The 22,557-nt window shown below is 44.0% G+C and overlaps 1 protein-coding gene across 4 annotated transcripts in view; it reads right to left on the reverse strand.

Annotated features, from left to right (window-relative positions):
- NRF1 (nuclear respiratory factor 1) overlaps positions 1 to 22,557 on the reverse strand; it is a 147,764-nt gene that overhangs the window by 14,006 nt on the left and 111,201 nt on the right. For 2 of the 4 annotated variants that reach the window (XM_046021184.1, XM_046021183.1), the window contains exon 10: positions 17,418 to 17,542. In XM_046021184.1, the coding sequence (XP_045877140.1) occupies positions 17,418 to 17,542 (125 nt within the window). Of the gene's footprint in view, positions 1 to 3,987; positions 4,076 to 10,690; positions 11,029 to 17,417; positions 17,543 to 22,557 lie in introns of those variants that run through there. The other 2 variants (XM_046021186.1, XM_046021185.1) reach the window with 2 other exon arrangements.

Genomic DNA, 22,557 nt, shown 5'->3' on the forward strand with positions numbered 1-22,557 from the left:
TAAGGATTTTAAGTAATCTCTATACCCAGTATAGGGCTTGAAATAACCCCGAGATCGAGTCACATGCTCCACTGAGCCAGCCAGGTGCCCCAAAAGTGTTGATAATTTTAAGCAGAAAGAAGAAGAGGGTGGGGAGGCGGGGGAACTGGGTGATGGGCATTAAGGAGGGCACCTGATATAATGAGCACTGGGTGTTTTTTTTTTTTTTTAAAGCACTGGGTGTTCTATACAACTGACGAATCAATGAACTCTACCTCTATGTTAGTTAACTGAATTTAAATTTAATTTAACTTAAAAATTAAAAAAAAAAATAAAGAGAAAGCAGCGCCAAGAGGCTAGAAACCTCAGGGGAAAGTCAGCATGCTGAGTTTGCCGAAATCTGGTGTAGAAATGAATGTAAGAGCCAATGAGGAGTTACCCAGAGTTAGGAATGGAGATTTATTTATTTTTCTGTTGTTGTTTTCAGTTTTATTTTAATTCGGGGAAATTTCAAATAGGCACAAAAGGAGAGAGACTAGCCTCTCTCTCAAGGAACCCGCCCCCTGCCACCCTCACTTCTTTTAACCGAACAGGCATAGATTGAGCCAGAAAAGCTTCCAAAGATGGCCTACTATTTTCAACCCCTCACATTTAGCACAATCTGTAGAGTACAATTTAGAAAACAAACAAACACTAAAAAACTCTAAGAGCACATAAAGAGCAGAATTAATTGGCTTTTAGCAGTGAGACACCCAAAGACAGCAGAGTGGAAAGTAGAAATAAATAGTTACGGGGTTTGATAGTCACTGAAAGAAATCTATCTCAATAAACTTCATTTTGTTCAACTGTTTATCCTGCCTTTCCTACCTGGACTATATCTAGCATAAACAAATTAGTAATGGAGACAAGTTCTTTACAAAAGGATTTCAGCTTCTGCCAGAAAGAAAGGCAGAAGGAATGACAACACTACAGGAATCTCCATGTGTTATCTCTGCACAGAATCAATGGCTAAGACCATTCGGTGGCTGGAGGACGGAGTGGAGAGCGGGGGCTCTGCCATCTGTGTCAGATGCCGCACCTCTGGAACCCTATCCTGTGGCCGCTACCTTCTTTCCCCAGAGAAGAGCCCCCGTGATGTCTGGCCAGCCACAAAGAGTCTGACAACACAGAACTAACTTTCTTTCTTTCTTTTCCTTTTTTTTTTTTTTTAAAGATTTTATTTATTTGTGTGTGAGAGAGAGAGAGCACAAGCAGGGGGGAGCGGCAGGCAGAGGGAGAACCAGGCTCTTCGCTGAGCAAGGAGCCCGATGTGGGACTCCATCCCAGGACTCCAGCATCATGACCTGAGCCAAAGGCAGATGCCTAACCGACTGAGCCACCCAGACGCCCCAACACAAAACTTTCAAGAAGCACAGAACCAGATGGCCCTCTGGAACGTGGTGTGGAAGGGTGGCCACCAGGGTGGCCAGTACACCCTGGTTCCAGGGTACACAGCCATCCTGACAACCTCCCACGGAGGGTTTTAAAAACCCTTCAGGAACCATGCCAGCACACAAGGAGATTGTACAGTCAGCTCTCACTTGAGCCGAAGGGAGATTCTGCCATTTCTCTGATACCTCCCTTCTAAACTGGAATTTATGATGTGCTTTTCTTGTAGCAGGCTTATTTTTCTAATAATGTCTTCCTTAAGCTAATATGAAAACTAATTTATATTCCTTAAGTCCCCAGCAGCTGGGTGGAGGGTGGAGGAGATGGTCTTATATTGGACTGTGGGGAGAAACCCTCTAAGGCTTTAAAATGTGTCATGACTAATCTGCATGACAGATAATCTGGACGTGGCAACTGAGAGTTGACTATATTTACATTTATAAAACGGACAACTACTCTGTCTCATGGGGCTGCTATGAGGATAAGGAGTGTTATATTCCCATGATTTAAGTTCTGGAGAAAAAGAGCAGGGTCTAAATTTGAGGTAGTTTTGTTATTTCACATAGGTTTCCTCTCGGGAGTCAAAGCTACCACACAGTGGCTAACGAGGCAGACAAACGGAGGAAGCAAGATTCAAGATCCTGCCCTTGGTCCTGAGAGTTGCTAAAAATGGAAGGTACCACCAGCTCAGGGGTTCACGCCCGAGTGCTGTCTGCACTCCACGTTGTACACGAAATGAAGAGTCCGTGTACACACCCTTGGCCCTTGAGCATTCACATGTCCTCTTGTTAGCCAGAAACCTCTCCAAACAGCAGGGCCATGAAAGCTTAAGGAGGGAAGACCAGGGAGCAGACCAGCTGAAAGTGGATCTTCCTAAAATTCAAGTCCTTTCTCATGGTTATAATTCATTACTATTATTTTGGGTGTATGTGAGGACCTGAGATTCTTGGAGGAAAACAATTTTTTTAAGGTGGGAAGACAGAGATCACAATCTAAGTAATATGGCTGGAAGGAGCTGTTCCAAAAACATCCAGGCAAATTCCAAATTCCCTTTTTCCCTTCCAACAAAGCTGAAATAGAAACTCCAAGGCTGGCTAAAGCAGTCCAGAAACCATTTCAAAAGACTAATCTCTGACACAGTGCTATCCGGCAGAACTCGCCGTGAAGACGGCCATGTTCTGTTTGTGCGCTGCTCAGCATGGTGGCTGCAGAGCCCATGAAATGTGGCCGACAGGACCGAGGAGCTCAATCTTTCCTTCGGCTTTAACTAAACAGCGCGGCTCTCAAACCTTTCCTGAGCTTCCAGTGAGCCACCTCCACAGGACAAACGTGCCTCAGCCGGGCACATGCTGCAGAACACGGTAAGAGTTGCCTTTGTTAACTGGAACCTCAATCTGAAACTGGACGCTTTGCCGTCACCTAAAATATGTTTTCCTCACATTTCCCTTATATGTATCACGGGGGTCTTTTCCCCTTTGCTGCTCTACCCCATCAACTTATTTTAACCCCTCCCCCCAGGACCCCAGGTGAGGAACTCCACCAGCACTGGAGAACACTGCAGCGGCCTCTGCAGTATAGGACTGCGAGCAGGATGGAGAGGCCGGGCCGGGCCAAACCCGCAGAGCGGCCGGACGCCGGCTTCGGGAGCCGATCTGATAGCACGGTCGGTCTCACTCAGAGCAGTGTCTCGGTTTCTAGATTTAGACCCCATCAGTGATTTTCAGATCCAATTGCCAGCTTTAGAACGGAAAAGATGTGTTTATCAATTTCACTCTGAAAACACCATTTAGCCTCAGAAAATCTCTAAATTGGGGCCTTTCTAATAATGAAGATTTGGTGTAATTATAATGTCACGGGCAATTGTGCTGACAAAGCAAAACCACTATGTCTCCTTGCTGGGTCTTTGCTCTCAGGCTGACCAACAGGAGGAGAAAAGAGGCTTTGTCAGGAGCAGATGTGCAGTGGGAGGCCCGGGAAAGCAGATCTGTCGAACGGAGCAGGTGCCACTTAGACATTCACTTTGCTGGCTCCAACCACAACCTCCCCTTCATTTGATATCCCGCTCTTGGCAGGAGGATGGGGAGAGAGCATCATACAAAAAGGAAGCATGTTTATCCTGTTCAGATTACGGCTCTGCCGGGCTGCTGCTGCTGCTGGGTTCTGCACATTTGCGCTTTATTAAGCAAATGGTAGAGCTGGGAAGTGAATCCCTGGATTTACACAGGTAACCTGAGAGCCAGAGGGCCCCAAACCAGACTGGCTGCGCCGTACAAGCTATCAGAGTTAATAACAGTGCGCTGACATTCCTTCAAAATCCGAATGGAAGCATCAATAAAAAAAAGAGGAAAGCCCACTGTCCCCAAGAACCTTAAAGACTTCACTCTGTAAGAGCTTTTCCTGTCGTGATATTCTGGGTTCTTGTGTGAACAGTGATCAATCCCTTTTTACATGCTCAGTTAAAACCTACTTTTTCATCCACATATTAAATAGAAATGACTCCACTTAAAGCTGACCAGTTATGGCTCTGGATTTGGTATGCCCAAAAAAAAAAAAAAAAAAAATCCCTTTACAGAATATTACCTGCAATGACAGGCACCAAGATTCTGCTGGAATCATCTAAGACCAGAATCTGTCTTTCGAATACAAAGACTCAGAAAGATGTGGGGACCTAAAGGGAAGGAGAATGAGATAAGGACACATGTAACTTGGCCCTCATGATACTGGGGACGGAGAGGAGACGGGTCTGTCCGTCTGCCAGGTGACAGACACCTTCCTGGGAATCTCTGCCCTGAAGCTCTGGTCTGAGTCTTTTGCCCAGAATGTCCCTGGCTCACCAAACTCCCCCAGCCGAGGATACCAGAGACAGTCTGACTCAGGAGTTGTGAAGGTATGCCAGCCTGCCTTGACAAGGTGTGCTAATTCCCTCTGGGGCCCTGGGGAGCCAAGTCTGGAGGCACTCAGCTTTTAATATGGAAAGCACCGAAAAGCTACCTGGGAAGGACATGGCCATGGTGCAGATGAATACTAAGAACAGAGACCAGGGTGCAGTGGCCTGTCATTTCACTGTACAGGTTCCTCCTTTCTGAGATCCTTAATTCTTCAAGCAGCAGAGCCTAGATTAGCAATTTTGGGCATACCGATGATGAATGCCTGAGGCCACCCTCGTTTATAATGGTCTAGGGGAGATGATACACTCTGTCTGGACGAGCAGACTCGGCAAGGAGAAAGAACAATCTAACCATCACATTGACACTTTCAAGAGACAGTCCTGGTCCTTCTGGAGGTATCCATCGGTCAGTGTTTTTACTGGAGACAAAGGCGCCCAAGAACCCTGACGATGAGAAGCCCCTCTGGCTGCGGGGGCTCTGTCTGATGAGTGACAGGAAAGACCTTGTCACTGCGGAGCACTGGACCTCAGTTTTGTTTCTCTAGCACACCTGAGGGACATAGTGTGCTTTATCTGGAACAGAGGCCTTCCAAGGCAGGGATTCTCAGGGACTGGGTCTCACGCTGCTCCCTCCAAATGGGGCTTCCTGGACCAGATCCTAAGACTGTGTCCCAGAGGAGCTAAAAGCCAACCCTCTGAAGATTAGTTTCCTTCCCGTTCAGTCTGAGTGTTTAACAGCAGCCGCAGCAGTAACAGTAGTGAAGTCACCGCACACTTACACTGTTCCAGCTGCTAAGGGAGGGGCATACTCTCTGTGGCCCCTAAAGTTACTGTGATCAACATATTTCCCTGGATGGGCCAGAACGGGGAGTCAGAAAAGCTGGCATTTCCCTCTGACAGCTATTCTAGAAGCGATTTTTGGATTTTAGGCGGTAACTGTGAAGGGAGTCGGGAAGGAGGACAAGCTTCAGTGCTAGAAAAGGGCTGGGAGGGAACCCATCTGGGGCAGAAAACTGTAACTATAAGCCACTCTGGGTATTCTCGAACTGAGAGCCCAGTGCACACCTCTCTGTTCCTATTTCAGAAGCAGCCATGTTTTCATTGTGAAATTCGGAATTCATCCAATAGTCATGGCTTCTTTCAGGCTCATGACCCACCGGGCTCTGGATATTTGATCCTTCTGGGGGTCACTATAAATCATTAAAGTACCTCGCCTCAAGATGCCTGTAGCCAAGAGGAGAAATGTGCATTTGTAAGGCATCCGGGTGGAAACGCATGCGGCCTGGGTAGTACGTATAAAGAGACGAGGAAGCGGGTCTAGGTGTCTCCACTGCCCCTCGTCTCAGGTCTCCCTGCTCAGGACTCTGCCGTGCACAAAAATAGGCCAGTTCTTCTTGCAACCCTCTTCCCCGCTGGTTACTCGTTGTGGATTACTGCTGTCACATGGTAGTGTTTTGTTTTTGTTTTCAGCAAAGCCAGGCTGTGTATGAGTGGAGGAGGTCAGTGCTCTCACTGCAAGGCGTTGTTCTTCCCTGTGCAGAGGGGGCCCAACTTGCCAGAGGAGCACAGTATATTTGCTACAGCCTTTAGAGCGATGCTAGCCAATATAACTTTCTGCAATGATGGAAATGTTCTGTATCTGTACAGTTCATTACAGTAGCTACTAGCTACACGTGGCTATTTACATTAAAAAACATTTTTTTAAAAGATTTTATTTACTTATTTGAGAGAGAGCGCACGTGTGTGCGGGAACAAGTGCAGGGGTGGGGGGCAGAGGGAGAGGCACCGGGAGTAGCAGACTCCTCACTGAGCAGGGAGCCAGACTGGGGCTCGATCGCAGGACCCTAGGATCATGGCCTGAGCTGAAGGCAGCCACTTAACCAACTGAGCCATCCAAGGGCCCCATACTTATTTACATTTAAATCTGAATAAATTAGAATAAAAAATACAGTATCTAAAGCCACACATGGCTGTTGCCGGCTTGAACAATGCAGCTGTGACTGAAAAACTAAATTCTTTTTTTTTTTTTTTAAGATTTTATTTACTTGTTTGACAGAGAGAGAGATCACAAGTAGGCAGAGAGGCAGGCAGAGAGAGAGAGGAGGAAGCAGGCTCCCTGCGGAGCAGAGAGCCTATGCGGGGCTCGATCCCAGGACCCTGAGATCATGACCCAGTGGGATAAGCCTCACTGAACCACCCAGGTGTCCCAGAACTAAATTATTATTTTAGTTAATTTTAGTGAACTCACATTTAAATGTAAACAGGCACAAATCGTAGCTACTGTATTAGACAGCACACCTTTAGATCTTGGGTTTTGATGCCATTTATTTATTTGCCTCTGCTAAGATTTATCATGACACTGACTTCTAAGGTGAATAAAATCAGGCCATAACCATTCCTTAAAACAATCCTGCAAAACAGCGACCCACACAAAGAACAGTTGAATCAGATGAACAATAAAGACAATGGTTTCCCCTTGTTTTATATCTCCTTGACGTCCTTGGTTGGGTGGGTTGGCAAGAAAGAGTGAAGCGGAGGGAAGGGGCCCACATCAGGCAGTAGAGAGTACTGGAGAACTGGGTTTGGTTTCCAGTTTCACCATGTAGCTCCTGAGTGGCACTGGCCGCGTCCCAGCTTTAGCTGCCTCCGCAAAAATAGGGCTCCCAGCTCTGTTCTACCCACCTTTTGCAGGTAGACTAATGCAGAGGGTGCTTGCTTAGTCCCTGGCAAGGGGGTTATGGTGATGGTGGTGGTCGTAGCAGTAAAAACAGAAAAGGAAAGAAAGGAGAAAGAAAAGAAAATGATGAAGGTCCTAAATAATGATGGTCAATGCGTAGAGTCAAAAAGCAAAAAGAGAGTAAAAGTGAAAGTTATTTTCCTGGTATGACATCTACCAACGTGTTTCCAGAATGAAAATTATCCATTTCAAGAAAAGAGCTAGCTGACTTCAATGGAAGAGCTGTCTGCAAAGAAAGCGTGTGGTCCAGAGGACAACTGGAACATCCGGGACCCAGGCGCTGGCACCTTTTTTGGAGGAGCAACACTGCCATGTTTCCTAGATTAAATTAATACTGACATTTCCACTGAGTCTTCTGGGAACAAGTCCATATACTAAATGTGTCCAGAGAATGAGGAGCACAGAAAAAGGGAGAACGAGAAATGTACTTTATAGTTTATCAAGATGAGGACTGGCATTTCCTTTCTTATTTTTAAAGAAGAGCTGGATCAGAAGGACATCCAGAGAGCAATAACGGAGGATGGTGGTGGTGAGAATAAGGAAAAAAGTGACAAAAGTCCCCCTTTCATGATGGAGATTGAAAGCCAATGTAGCTGTGAGATCTGAAAGAACGATTATGGTCTTGGGAGGTACCCTGTTGTATCAACTACAGCAAACTAGGCACTGGGAGAAAGCAGCAGCCCTCGCCCCAGGACGATGACGGGACCAAATCCAGGAGTTCCTTCAACTTCCTTTCCTCAAGGCCATACCAAAAGAGCTTCTAATGTCATAGTTTTGCAGCCTTTACCTCTGGCACAGAAATCCTTCAACTGCGTAAGGTGAGCGTATGGATTTACCCGGGAAATAGGGAAGCACACCATACTCTGTGTTCTGAAGCGCAACCGGGCATATTCTGGGGAAGGATGAAATTTGGGGAGTTGAAACTGATGTGGGCAGCTCATAACTGTTTTATGTTTACCGCGTATCTATGTGCCAAGCACTATGCTAAGCACTCTACAGGAATCACTCTCTCTGTTCAACGCTCCCATCAACTGCATGAGCATGGAACGACCATTAGGCTAATTTTAGGGTTCAGGCTTGGAGAGGTTAATTTGCTTGCTCAAGATCATAGAGCTTGGTAATGCTCTTTTAGAGTAAGCTTTTAGAGTAAGCAGCGAGGCAGCAGACCCTTCTATCTCCCTCGCCCTTTTTACTCTCAGCACTAGACCAGATAGCCACAAAGGTAAATGACCCCAGCCACCACTTTCATAGCAGAGGCTCTTAATCCTTTGGTTGGTTGGGGGGAGGGAGGCAAGGGGAGAGGGGTAAGAGGGAGAGAGAAGGGGTTCTCTAATTTTTTTGCACTTCTGATCAGAGCTATGGATCCCAGACAAGTACCAAAAATTTATACAGAATCTCTTAGGGTTCAAGCCTCCAGGTTAAGGATGCCCTAATGTTCTTATGATACATATAAAGTAGGTTTCCACAGAGAATTAAAGTACACACATGCTGCCTCCTTCGGATCCAGCTACGTTCACCTCTTTATGATCAGTACAGAACAGACCTTTCTGCAGTCCTGTCTCACTTGGGAGGCCTTGCAGAATAGGAATGTGTGTTCCGATCTCTTATGCAAAAACTCCACCCAGGAATCCTGCTCTCTTATCTGAACTTCCTGTTTCTGTCCTCATCTATCTACTCTTTTATCCCTTTTGCTAAAAAGATCAAATTTTTTAAAAAAAGGTATTCCAATGAGCATAGTTGAGATTAAATTAAACTGGAGAAACATACATATTTTTAAAAAGTTTTTTGGGGGAGCGCGCCTGGGTGGCTCAGTGGGTTAAGCCTCTGCCTTTATCTCAGATCATGATTCCAGGGTCCTGGGATGGAGCCCCGCATCAGGCTCTCTGCTCAGCAGGGAGCCTGCTTCCTCCTCTCTCTCTGCCTGCCTATCTGCTTACTTGTGAACTCTCCCTGTGTCAAATAAATAAATAAAATCTTTAAAAAAAATTAAAGTTTTTTTTTTTAATTGAAGATTTTATTTATTTATTTGAGAGAGAGAGAGAGGGAGACAGACACAGCAAGAGAGAGCACCAGGGAGCCTGAAGCCGGGTTTGATCCCAGACCCTGGGATCATGACCTGAGCCGAAGGCAGATGCTGAACTGACTGAGCCACCCAGGCACCCCTTTGAAAGTTTTTAATAGGGTCAAAGAAAAGTAGCCAGGAGAAAAGCTGAAGACATGTTCAGTGTGAAGAAAAGGAGAAGACAGAATTTTTTTTCTAAAGGAATTAAAAATTGATTTCCCTTGATTTGGCAGTTGAAATGGGTAGTACAATGCACACTGGGTTTACAGTGCAACAAGATGGAGAAGGGTCTTTCAGTTCTGGAAATTGATGCTGATGAGTTTCAGGTAGCAGGGCTGTTGCCAGCGCCAGGTCAGAACAAAGAGGGGCATATTGCACGGCAAAGAAATGAGAAGGGCTGCTCTTTCTGCAGGTATAATGTTAATGCCTTGTAATCAGTTTTCATTTTCAAACAGATCCAGCCCTCTAGCCCATATCTCTCCATTCAGGGCATGAGGAAGGTAGCTGGCCCCAGGTCCTAGCCAAGACAGCACGGGCAGTGTGGATGGTGTCTGGGTGTCAAACAGTGGAGAAAGATGCACTTTCCAAACTCTCTGGCATGGCCCAATCAAGGGTTGGAGGAAGAGCCAAAGGGAAGGCACAGTGTGGAGCAGAGGAAATAAATTAGCCACGAACTAGGTCCGGGCAGAAATGTATTTTCCCCAGAGCCCTTTCTACCACCCTGTTTTCTACTTCCTAGAGACAGGTAGCAATGCTCAAAGAGCTCTGGCATAAATTGAATGGTGGCAGGAGTGCATGGACAGAAGCTTCTAGGGGGTGAGGAAACAACTCATAAGTTGTGTTTACTTCCTTGGGAACATCATCTATTCCTCACCCCCAAACAATGTCCCCTGTTCTAAACACCGACACCCTCCCCTCAATGAGATGAAAATAAGAAGACATGTTCATTAATTGCAAAGTGATCTGCTCACTAAAAATACTAAAATGTGATAGCTGATCACCAAATGGTTCTATAATTTCCACCACTGGAGAACCACAGACCTATAGGCTCCCCTAGGCTAGCAAAGGGATGTGTGCATGTGCACTCACGCAGGCAGAGGGGAGGGTTGATGGACAGGGGAGCACTTGACATCAGAAATCGCCTACAGCCATCAGGGACAACTGTGGCAGACCGGCTCTGTGGCTAAGCTAGACAAAAGCAAGTGGCTTCTACCAGGGATGGGGAGAAAGGCCTGACATTCCCAAACTTCCTCATTCAACACTAGGAAACAGTGATCACTCTGTATTTGTGGAGTCACATCGAAAGGAGACAGCATCGCTGAGTGGCATGGAGGCAAACTGCCTGAATTCAAATTCCACTTCTGCCACACTCTGTGTGAACCTGGCCAAGTTACTGAAACTTTGTGTCTCACCTTCCCCGTACATTATATGAGCAAAATAGTGTTTACCTCATAGGCTTATTCTGAGTTTTAAATAAGTTCATGCATGTACAACACTTAGTAGAGCGCTTGCACATAGCAAGCATTATATAAATGTTTATTAAATAAATAAAATTAGTAAGACAACGGAATTGAGAGACAGAATGCAAGGTCAAAGTGGGAAAGAATGCAGATTCCTAGTTTGGAGTACTCCATAAGGGGAGTGTGCCCCACCCTCATTTTAGTACAAAAAATGAAATTGAAGAAGTTGGGGGAAAAGGGGAAATTAAAATTTCAAAGTGTAAGAACTGAGCCTCCCCAAAATTCTGCATTAACAGAATGGACAGCACGATTTCTTAATCTAGAAAGACGCACCTGGTTTGGTCTAACTACAGGGACAGTGTCTCCTCCAGCAACAATTAGTGTCTCATTCAATTCACTGGGGCAGTATTAAGAGCACTTGCTTCCCAATCCTGGTCCATCTCTGTGATAATGAATAGTCCCCACTTCCCCTGCCCTAAGGAAAGATGGGGCAGAAGGAGAGGAGAACACTTAAATTAGTTAAATGAAAATAAGACTTTAACACTATGTTAATTATACTGGAAGTAAAATTAAGAATAAAAAGAGGCTTTAATTCCTCTGGATTAACTTTAAAATTACTGTAAAGGTCACTCCCCACCCCCCACAAACATTTTTTGGAATTTTGATTGAAATTTTTTCCAAATATGGAGAAAGGCCTTTCATTAACTGCTAATAACACCACAATAATAAAATATTACAGTATAAAGAACAAAACAAATAGATGAATGGAAATAGAAGATCCACACAAAAAACTCTACACAGTCTATTTAAGAATTCTGCATAAAATAACTAAAAACATTTTTTGCAGAACTAGAACAAATAATTCTAAAATGTGTATGGAACCACAAAAGACCCCGAACAGCCAAAACAATCTTGAAAGAGAAAAACGAAGCTGGAGGTATCCCAATTCCAGATTTCAAGTTACACTACAAAGCTACAGTAATCAAAACAATATGGTACGGGCACAAAAACAGACACAAAGATCAGCGGAACAGGACAGAAAGTCCAGAAACAGACCCATGATTATATAGTCGATTAATCTGCAACAAAAGATGCGAGACTATACAATGGGCAAAACACAGTCTCTTCAAAAAATGGTGTTGGGAAAACTCTATCTACAGCTACACGCAAAAACAAACAAACAAACAAACAAAAAACCAAAGGAGAATCCGGACCACTTTTTTTTTTTTATCATACACAAAAATAAAGTCAAGATAAGACCTACATGTGAGACCTAAAACCATAAAAACCCTAGAAGAGGGCACAGACAGTAATTTCTCTGATATGAGCCGTAGCAACATTTTTCTAGCTATGTCTCCTGAGGCAAGGGAAACAAAAGCAAAAATAAACTCCTGGGACTACATAAAAATAAAACCCTTCTGCCCATGGAAGGAGGCAATCAACAAAACTAAAAGATAACCTACTGAATGGGAGAAGATACTTGCAAATGACGTATCTGATAAAGGGTTAGTATCTAAAATATATAAAAAACTTATAAAACTGAACACCCTAAAAACAAATAATCCAGTTAAAAATGGGAGAAGATATGAACTGACATTTCTCCAAAGACATCCAGATGGCCAAAAGACATATGAAAAGATGCTCAACATCACTCATCACCAGGGAAATGCAAATCAAAACTACACTGAGATATCACCTCACCCTGGTCAGAATGGCTAAAATCAAAAACACAAGAAAACAACAAACATTGATGAGGATGTGGAGAAAAAGGAACCCTCTTGCCCTGTTGGTGGGAATGCAAACTGGTGCAGCCACTGTGGAAAACAGTATGGAGGTTCCTCAAAAAGTCAAAAATAGGACTACCCTACAATCCAGCTATTTAACTACTGGTTAGTTACGCAAAGAATACAAAAATACTAATTCAAAGGGATATATGCACCCTGAGGTTTATATTTTTATTTTTTTTAAGATTTTATTTATTTATTTGACAGACAGAGATCAGAAGTAGGCAGAGAAGCAGGCAGAGAGAGAAGGGAAGCAGGATCCCTGCTGAGCAGAGAGCCCAACTCGGGGCTCGATCCCAGGACCCTGGGATCATGACCTGAGCTGAAGGCAGAGGCTTAACTCACTGAGCCACCCAGGCGCCCCCACCCTGAGGTTTATAGCAGCACTATTTACAATTGCCAAATTATGGAAGAAGCCCAAGTGTCCATCTGTAGATGAATGGATAATACACAATGGAATATTATTCAGCCACAAAAAAGAATGAAATCTTGCCATTTGCAAGATAGAGAGTAATAAGTCAGAAAGACAAATACTATATGATTTCACTCATATGTGGAATTTAAGAAACAAAAGAAATGAATAAAGGAAAATAAAGGCAAGATGCCTGGCTGGCTCAGTTGGTAGAGTTTGTGACTCCTGATCTCACGGTTGTGAGTTTGAGCCCCGTGTTAGGTGTGGAGCATTAAGAATAAATAAATAAAAAAGCAAACAAATAGATAAATAAAGGTTGGGGGGGGAGACAAATCAAGAAACAAGACTCTTAACTATGGAGAGCAAACCGATGGGTACCAGAGGGGGGGTGGGTGGGGGCACTGAAAAAGGAGAAGGGGATTAAGAGTACACTTATCGGGATGGGCACTGAGTAATGTACAGAATTGCTGAATCACTGTGCTGTACACCTGCGACTAATAGAACACTGTATGTTAACTATACTGGAATTAAAATAAAAAAACTGAAAAAAAGAGAAAGAATTCTACATATGTTAAAAATGACATCTCAAATCAATTTAGAAAGGATGGATTTCCACCTTTTTGTGGAATAAATGGTACTGGAATAGGTTATGCAGGGGAAAAGAATCAATTCAGATTCCTAGTTAATACCATATTCCAAAACAAATTCTGGATATTTTACAGTATTTTTTTTAACCTCCCCCTTTTTATTGGTAAGATTTATTTATTTGTCAGAGAGAGAGAAAGAGCCCAAGCAGGGAGAGTGGCAGGCAGAGGGAGAAGCAGGCTCCCTGCTAAGCAGGGAGCCCAATGCACGACTCCATCCCAGGACCCTAGGATCATGACCTGAGCCAGAGGCAGAAGCGTAACTGACCGAGCCCCCCAGGCATCCCTATTTTACAGTACTTAAAATAAAACCACAGAAGTACTGCCATATAGATATTTATCTGATTTGGGGCCTACGTAAATGTAAAGGCAAAGACAATAATTATGGAAATAAAAATGAAGTAACAAAAGTAAAATACAAATAAACTGAAGAAAAAAAAAACCCCTATTTCCAAAATATATAATTAAGGGGGTTACAGCTTTAAAATAGGATACTTTCTTAGCAGCTCTGGTAAGAGGCTTAATGGGACAACAGTTGAAGCAGATGATTCCCATTATCTTTATTGATTAACTATGAACTATCTATTTAGTCCCTCCCACCCTCCCCCCCGGATCTAGCTTTTGGGAATAAAAGACAGCTGCATGAATATGCAATAAGATCTCAGACATAACAGCACCTCGAAGAGATGGCCAAGGGTCAATACAGTTCCAATTTTTTTTTTTTTTTAAGATTTTACTTATTTATTGGACAGAGAGAGACACAGAGAGAGAGAGGCAGCACAAGCAGTGGGAGTGGGAGAAGAAGTGGGCTTCCTGCAGAGCAGGGAGTCTGATGTGGGACTCTATCCCATGCCCTTGGGGTGATGACCTGAGCCAAAGGCAGTCGCTTAACCACTGAGCCACCCAGGCGCTCTATAGTTCCTATTTTTAATTATTCTTGCTGTAATAGGAAGAAAAAAGATATGTAGATCTGGTTGCCTGAAGATTGCTAACCACGGGTGTCGAGGTCAGGTGAGGGGTGACTCAGGGTCACAGGGCCTGCCTTACAGACTGCATAACCTTTTATATTAAGGTGTTGGGGTGGGGGATGGGGAGGCAAGGAACCACTGTGAGAGAAGAAAGGAACAGACAAGAAAAGCTGTAAAGGAAGGTACTCGTGGAGAGGCCTTCCCTAGTCTGAGGCAATTCTACCCACACTTCAATAAAAAGAAAGGTACCTATGAAAACTTTCAATTGAGCCAAATCATGAAATTCCATCCTAAGAGACCAAAGACCCATTTAGTGCTATCAAAAAAGGGAGAGCATACGTGAAATAAAATAAAACCAGTGCTTGAGTGTTGGTGGGAACAGAGTCCAGACAAAAGGAGACATGTTCAGGGAGCAAGGTCTCCGTCGATTCTACCTTGGTGACCCAACAATCAAACTTCTGGTGTGCATGCATGGGTCGTTATCTTCCACTTGAAAAACTGTCCTCTCTCTCCCATTACCATACTCTCTCAAGCTCCACACACAATGGTTCTCCATCCCAGAAGACTCAGAAACTTCTCTCCTTCCGGCCTAAACAATATCCAGACTGCTCTCAGAAAAGTTGTCTGCTAATAGGATTTTTATTTAAATCATACTCTGGAATCTGGGGTGTATTTCTTTTTCCCCAGTAGTGGCATTTCCAAATAGCACCTTGTTCCTCTACCATCTGGTTCTTCCTGGTAATACTCTTCCTGTTAATAAACTTGGTCTACTGGCAGACACCGTAAGGTTGTCATCACAGAAGTGACAAACTCTGGCAATAGGACACACTCTGCAAGAATGATGAAAAGAGAATTCTGTAAAAGTCTACCCAGATACCAAATCAGCTATTTACATGGGAGAGATCTGGTTCCAGCCCCACAGTAAACTCTACAGCACTCTGGGTAAAAACGTCAGAAGACAGAAGGAACATCAGAATTATATGGATCACATCCAATATTAGATTCATTTTCTGGACTCCCAAATGGAGAGATGAAATGACTGACCTTGGCCTAAAACTGCTGGGGTAAGGCGCAACTCAACTGCCTGGTCTGACAGAGAAAAAAAAGTGCTCCCAAAAAGTGCTAACTCCAACTCTCACATCTCACATTAGTTAGGCACACCTTGGCAGTCACACACTGGGGAGGGCCTTCTTTGGGAACCACTGGCTTTTAGGATGCAGACCAGAATTTTCTCTTACCACCAACACAATCAACTACATGAAATCAACACAACTGATTACATACCCCAAGGCTACGGAGAAGAGGAAGCTTCCGTGAATCAGTGATAGTGGGTCAGTTTTACTGTACGGTGGAATGGGTCCACTGGGCCAGAGACCCCCAGGGTCCTTATACTTACCTATAATTTCAGTCTGAGAAGGTGAGACTGAGGAGGAGCCAGAACTATAAAGCTGTCTATTCTCCTAAACCCCGACAGGTCAAGACCATAAGAAGGGATAACAGTCTCCTATCAAACCCACACAGAGAAGTATCTGTAGCTTTCCACAGGGAAAAACAGTAATCTGCACTTCAGAAGAGCATCACAGAGCCAGATACCCTAGCTGTTCAAGGTAGATCAGGACTCAGAAGAGGAACAGCATAAAGTAAGGAAGCAGGGGTAGGATTCTAGCTAAAGAGGGAGGTTTTGGTTCAATCTACCTATGGTCCATTATATCCTGAACACACATGGCTGTAAGATGCCCTTTAACCTGCAGTGTTCTGGCTAAGACCGAGTCTATCTCCGTCAGGGTTAGTTCATGGAAGCCCCCAAACCTACAGAAAAAGCAGGCTGTAGCTGCAGTGTTTGATTTCTTGGCTTGTCTGTGTGTGTGTTTGTTTTTCAGAAGATGATTCTCAGGAGCCACAGGGGCTCTTCACATCTCCTGTGTTACTCTCTGGGTGAGAGACACAAGTACTTTCCTCTTCTCACTTCCAAGGGAGGACACAGCTTTGGGTGTTTCTTCAAAGACTTTCCCAAGTAACTTTGTTCACTTATACCGGATCTATCCTTTAAAAAGCGCCAAGAACTTTTCTCTCAGCCACTACTATCATTAAGTAACTTTCTGTCTAAATAAGACCGTTATTATTTATCCTCTTTTCAAGACTAAAAAGAAATCTCCAAAAACCATGGAGTACTTAACTTGTCCTACTTAACCTAATTATACATATAATCAACATTTTATTTATTTATTTATTTATTTATTATTTATTTATAAAATGTGTATTTTAAAAGTTTAATGAACAGTCCCAGAGTGTCACAGAACAGGGCTGGTCCTTCTCTTTGACCCAGACTTCTGCGGCACTTCCCCGGGCAGCCCAGGTCTGGGTAACTGACTTCCAGAGCCTGCTGAAATAGATCCAAAGAGCTGGGCTGAAGCTGTAAATTTTTGCCACCATATTTCTATGAACTTTATCCCTTTTGTTTATTCAGGCAATCACCAACACCCAGGAAGTCAAATTCCTGGGGAAGAAGGGCAGTGTGGTGGCGTGTTATTGGCTAAATCGAGAGGTCCCTGGTGAGGTCCCATTTAACAGGAGGCAGACTCCAGGGCACAAACCAGAAAAGCGCCTTCACCACAGCCTGAGGGCTGACCCTGTGTGAGATGCTGGTGCCTTTCTTGAGATAGAACATTCTAACTTACCACAATGTACCGCCCATGGGAGGTCTCTACTATTGCAAAGGATACTGATCTACCCCATGGGAGAGTAAAGGACAAAACGCGCCCCATAGCAAATTTTAAAGTACCTCTCAGTCCTATCACAGCAAAATACTTTTCAAGTAGGCAATTCAATTAGATAGCCATTATCATGGCATTCCCCCCGCCCCAGAAAACCCCAAGTCTCCTACTCGTGAAAGGAATCAGAGACTCCTAGAATTTCACTAGGCCTCAATTGCCTTATCAATAAAGAAAACTCAAATCAAAGCTCAACCTCTTTCTGAAGGGTCTGCTGTCAGTCATGGCATGGAGGTTTAAGTGGAAACAGGGAAGATATTCAATAAAATATTTATGCTCTCTTACCATTAGCATCTTGGACTCCAGTAAGTGCTCCGACAGCTGCTGCGGTTTCCCCAGACAGGACGATCTGTCCCCCGCCTTGCAAGGTGGCCTCGGCCAGTGTGGCGACAGCATGGGCGGCGGCTTCACTGTGGGCACAGGAACAGCAGAGGGGGGGTGTGTAAGTTGAATAAAGGCACAGCGCTGCAGCAAGAGAAACCATCTTCCCAACCCTTCCTTGGACTCCTCTACGGACTCAGTGGGTCCGAGCCTACCAGTGAAGACAGGAGTCCTGTGCTGCTGGATAGAGCCAGAGGAAATTTTTAAATGAGAACAGTAAATAGCCAGAGAACCCCCACGTCTTACAGATCTATAGAGCTAATGTGAGATTTTCTTCAAATCTAAGAAATGGGTGTTTGAGGATGGAAGGCACTCATTACCAGTCTCTTCTTTATCAACATTGGTTGAGTGCTCGCCAGGGAGAGTGGGATCTCTGACCCACACTGACAACGCAAAAGCCCTTCTGGTTGGCAATCACAAGGTTTTCTTGTTCTCTCTTCTCTTTATGGTAACACTAGGCAGATTATCTACAACTGCCCTTTGGTGGCAGAGGATGGACGGTAACATGAGGAGTCAACAACCTGAACTCGCTATTTAATTAATATTAAATAATAACAATGTAGTTCATATCTATGACTTCAGATACAAAGTAATGGCTAACTAAGGCCCTAACATCCTGCAAAGTCTAGCTTTTCTCTTCATCTCAGGGTACATATGGGCAGTGCTAAATTATTAAGGCTTGAAATTTTAAATGATCACATAAGCCCAAACTCCTAGCTTCTAGAAACACAATGAAACAAAAAAATCTCCCTTCACTGCAAAGCAAACACTTAGTAAAATAGAAAGATATTAGCCATCTGTTTATAGCGAGCACTATTCTAGCAATTTGTATCCTATTTTTCTTTCTTTTCCTTGCTATATGCTTTTCCGAAATGCACAAATACCCATTTTTATTGATTCTTTAATGCTACAAACTAGAAAATGCATCATTATTTTATGTGCCAGCAAGAAAGAAAGGAAAATGCCCGATAACTGTAAGATTGGAGTATCCACATTTCAGAGATGTTAAAATTTGAAAGAAGCTGAAATTCAGCACCTCTTCTGGGAAAGTATCAGCTCCCACTTTGCACAGCTACTGAAGGAGTATCAAACGTGGGCATGGAGTAGAGGAGGTGGTGTCATCCAGTTCTGCAGAGGTGGGCAAGGTCCTGGGTTTGATACCGAAAACGCCAATTGATGCAGCTTTGCCCTGAAGCTGCAGGCCCCAACTTTGGCAGGCACACTTTATAGTCACGGGCTCCAGGTGCGACTGTGGGGATGAGGGGCCCTGGACTGGTTAGGGCAGACATGTCCTGACTGTGGGCAAAGCAACATGTACCACACTCAATAGCGTCACTTTCATTTAAGATCAGAGGACAAGTAAAGCAACGGACATAATCACTTCCCTGGGGGGAATGCAAGGATGCTAGGAAGCACTAAAAGAAACCCAGTGGACAGAAAAGTCCCAATAAGCAGAAAATTCTCTTTCTTACTAATTTACTTTGCTCTTTAGTTTTTATGTCTCTGTATTCAGAACTTATTTTTTCTGATACTAAAATACATGTAGCTGACATGTTAGTTTCATTAAATATAAAAGAAACTTTAAAAATGTCATACAGAGATAAGTTATCTCCTTCTACTATTAAACACAACAGCTAATAATTGGGATCATACCGCAGTTTTATAGCCTGCTTTTTTTCACCTAACACTGTACTTCCTCGTGTAAATGCTCTCTGACATTTATTCAAAATAATAATTGCAAAATTGCTGACACCCCTTCCCCTCTTTTCCCCTAGTCACTCATCTGTGGCAACTTTTAAGTTCCAGGTTTCCTCTGACTTAATTCAAGGTCATAATTAGGTATTTCAAATATGTTTGCTTCCTTCATAAACATTTGGGGGTATAATTCAGGCTAAGAAAAAAAAAAAACCTCAACAGTCCTGGAGTGCACATGCAACCCATGTGCGAGCTAAGATCACCCTCCATGCCCACACACACTTCTTGGTGATCTGAGGCCTACAGCCAGTCACTGCATGGTATCTGTAACATGAATTTAGAACTACAAAGGACCTTTGATCTGGAATCACTACCAAGGTTATTCTTCACATTTTACATGGTAGAGTTTAATTTTAAAGTCCTTCAAAAATCTTTATTAGAGGGCGCTTGGGTGGCTAAGCTGGTTGGGCAACTGTCTTTGGCTCGGGTCATGATCCCGGGATCGAGTCCCACATTGGGCTTCCTGCTTGGTGGGGAGTCTGTTTCTCCCTCTGACCCTCTCATGTCTCGTGCTCTCTCTCTCTCACATTCTCTCTCTCTCAAAAAAACAAAACAAAGGCACCAGGGTGGCTCAGTGGGTTAAGCCTCTGCCTTTGGCTCAGGTCATGATCTCAGGGTCCTGGGATGGAGTCCCACATCGGGCTCTCTGCTCAGTGGGGAGCCTACTTCCTCCTCTCTCTCTGCCTTCCTCTCCTCCTACTTGTGATTTCTCTCTGTGTGTGTCAAATAAATAAAAATCTTTAAAAAAATCTTTATTAGAGATCATAAAATTAGTGATTTCGTGTCTAGATACTTAATCTTTAAATTTTTTTTAAAGAATCTAATGTTTCTAAGAAAATTTTACAGTACCTAGTTGTCACTGATTCATGACAAAAATATTTCACATTCTGGCCTGAGACATCACGAAGAGCTGAAAAGTCCATCCTTTAAGAAAAGCTGTGGCAGCATGGTATTTTAGAGAAGGAAGCTGTACATGAGAATTGTTTATATGGAAATATGAGCTTTGTTTACAGGTTACCTCAGCAACTGTGCCATTCTCCACAATTTTTATCACAATTTGTTTAATCGCATTTCTGTGACCATCAGAGGGGGTTGTCCTGCCAGTCCTGGAGCCCCTGCACACGTGCCTGCAGTGTGGAGTTTCACAGGCGATGGAGGGAGGACAGCTCCGAGGACTGGAAGCGCACCTGTTCCCAGTCATACCTATTTTACTACATCTAAAGTCCCACCTATCTGAAGTTATTTTTTTAACACCTTTCTAAAATATGTTTGGTAGAATAAAGGAAGGGAACAAGCCCAAGCCAGTGCAATCCGGGACCAGAGGTGTGAGGGGGATGATGAGTTCGCAGGCTGGTGAGGTTAGTTATTTCATCCCAGGGCAGGGGCCAGAGGCAAAACAGTGATAGAGGGATCCTTCCCATGGGGCAGGAAGACAGCAGCAACTCCCACGGCCAACAGGCCTTCATTTCCAAATCAACTCTAGCCACCAACACTAGACCTCATGGGAGTGAGCCAACTAGACTGCTAAGAAAAGATGTCCTTTACTTACAAGGTGTAGACGGACAAAAAAGTCTCTAAGCTACTCCCGCACAGGATTTTGACAAAACTAAGTTTCTAAACCAGAGTTGCAAATGCAAAGTTTTCATCAGTTTCTTATCTGCAAGTGCCCAGCCTTCATCCCCTGGAGAAAACAGCAGCTGTGAGCCCCTGCCCTCCATCTCCAGAGAGGATTTCTAATCTAGGTCGTCCATCCCATTGTACTAGACAAATAAGTACCAGTCCATACATGACAGCCACATTTTATTTAATAATATCTCTAATTTTAAGTCAATAGTACTTTCATTTAAAAAAAAAAAACAGTAAACTTTTCTTTAAAGATATGCTTCACTTCTTTTTTTAAGCCAAATGTCTTCACAGCAAAAGAACAGCAACTCTGAGTTCCCTGAGAAGCGGACTCAATGCCTTTCCTTCCCCGTAGCGCCAAGTCGCAGCACAATACACAGTAGACACACAAGTAATAACTGTCTCTGTGTTGACAATGCAGTGCCAATTCCTAGTAGGGCAGATGTAGACTCAGTCTATAAATACTTGCCATGCATCTGTATATGCAAGGGCTGTGCTGACTTTAGAACAATTTTTTTTTTTTTTTTAAAGCAGGCTCCATGCCCAGTGTGGGGACCCTGCAATTAAGAGTTGTGTGCTCTTCTGACTGAGCCACCCAGGCACCCCGGGGCCATACTGATTTAAATGGACTTAAGAGGGAATATAATCTAGGACAGCTTAACCAACAAACTGAAACTTCAGATTAATTTTTGTATCGCAACAACCAAATGATGATCTCACTTCCTTTCCCTCTGGTTGCTCAGCTGAATACTTTTGGTTTTTTGAGCTGTAATGTTCCACACCTCATTTGTTCATTTTGATTTTCTCCCCCATCTCCTTCCTAAAAGTGCTAATTTACTATGTATTTTGAAAATAATTAAAATTAACTAGTTTCCGGATTTTTCTTAATGACCATTTCTCCTTACCCTCTTTGTGTCATTTCTAATGCCAGGATGGGCCAAAGGCTGTTTGAGGCCAGGGCCCTTGTTCAGACTTGCTACACAAAACTCTTTTAACAGCGTTGTTGAAAAACAGGTCTGTCCTGCATCTGTCCTGACCCCCCTTTCCCCTCCAGCAGATGAAGGAGCCCCTCTGCCTTCTTATTCCCCACCTGCCGTACCATGCGGCTTGCCTCGCCCTCCTCGCTCTGTGCCCACATCTGCTGTTTACAGCGCAGCACAGGGGCAGGTGATTATTAAAGGAGCCTGCTTGTTCCATCTGCACCTGAAACAGGCTAGAAGGAAGCAGCTCTACGAAATCGCTTTGTTACCATGGGAACAAAGACCGGATTTCTCAGTGTAGTTTTCACTTACAGCAACACAATCTGCAGCGAGGCTGGGAGTACTGTCTCATCCCACAAAGAAGCAAATACCGGGGGGTCTGCGTCTCAAGTTCAAACCTCCTGGCATTAGACAGTGGGTGACCTCGCCTGGAACCAGAAAGCCCCTAGTAGCAGGCGACAGTCTAGTCTTGGCCACCAGGCCTCGTTTCTTCACCCTGAGCAGAGGCTGCAACACACCATCCCCCAACACTCATCGGGGCGCTGAACTCCCTGATTGCAAACAGATTTCAACATCTCTACTCCTCCTCCATGCCACAGTGAACTGCATTCTCCTTCCTTTGGAGTAAACACTACAGCCACCTCAGCTGCAACTGAGTTTAACAAGCCCTCAGGGGAAACCATTAC

This window comes from Meles meles, chromosome 10 (genome assembly GCF_922984935.1).
Source record: "Meles meles chromosome 10, mMelMel3.1 paternal haplotype, whole genome shotgun sequence".
NCBI lineage: Eukaryota > Metazoa > Chordata > Mammalia > Carnivora > Mustelidae > Meles > Meles meles.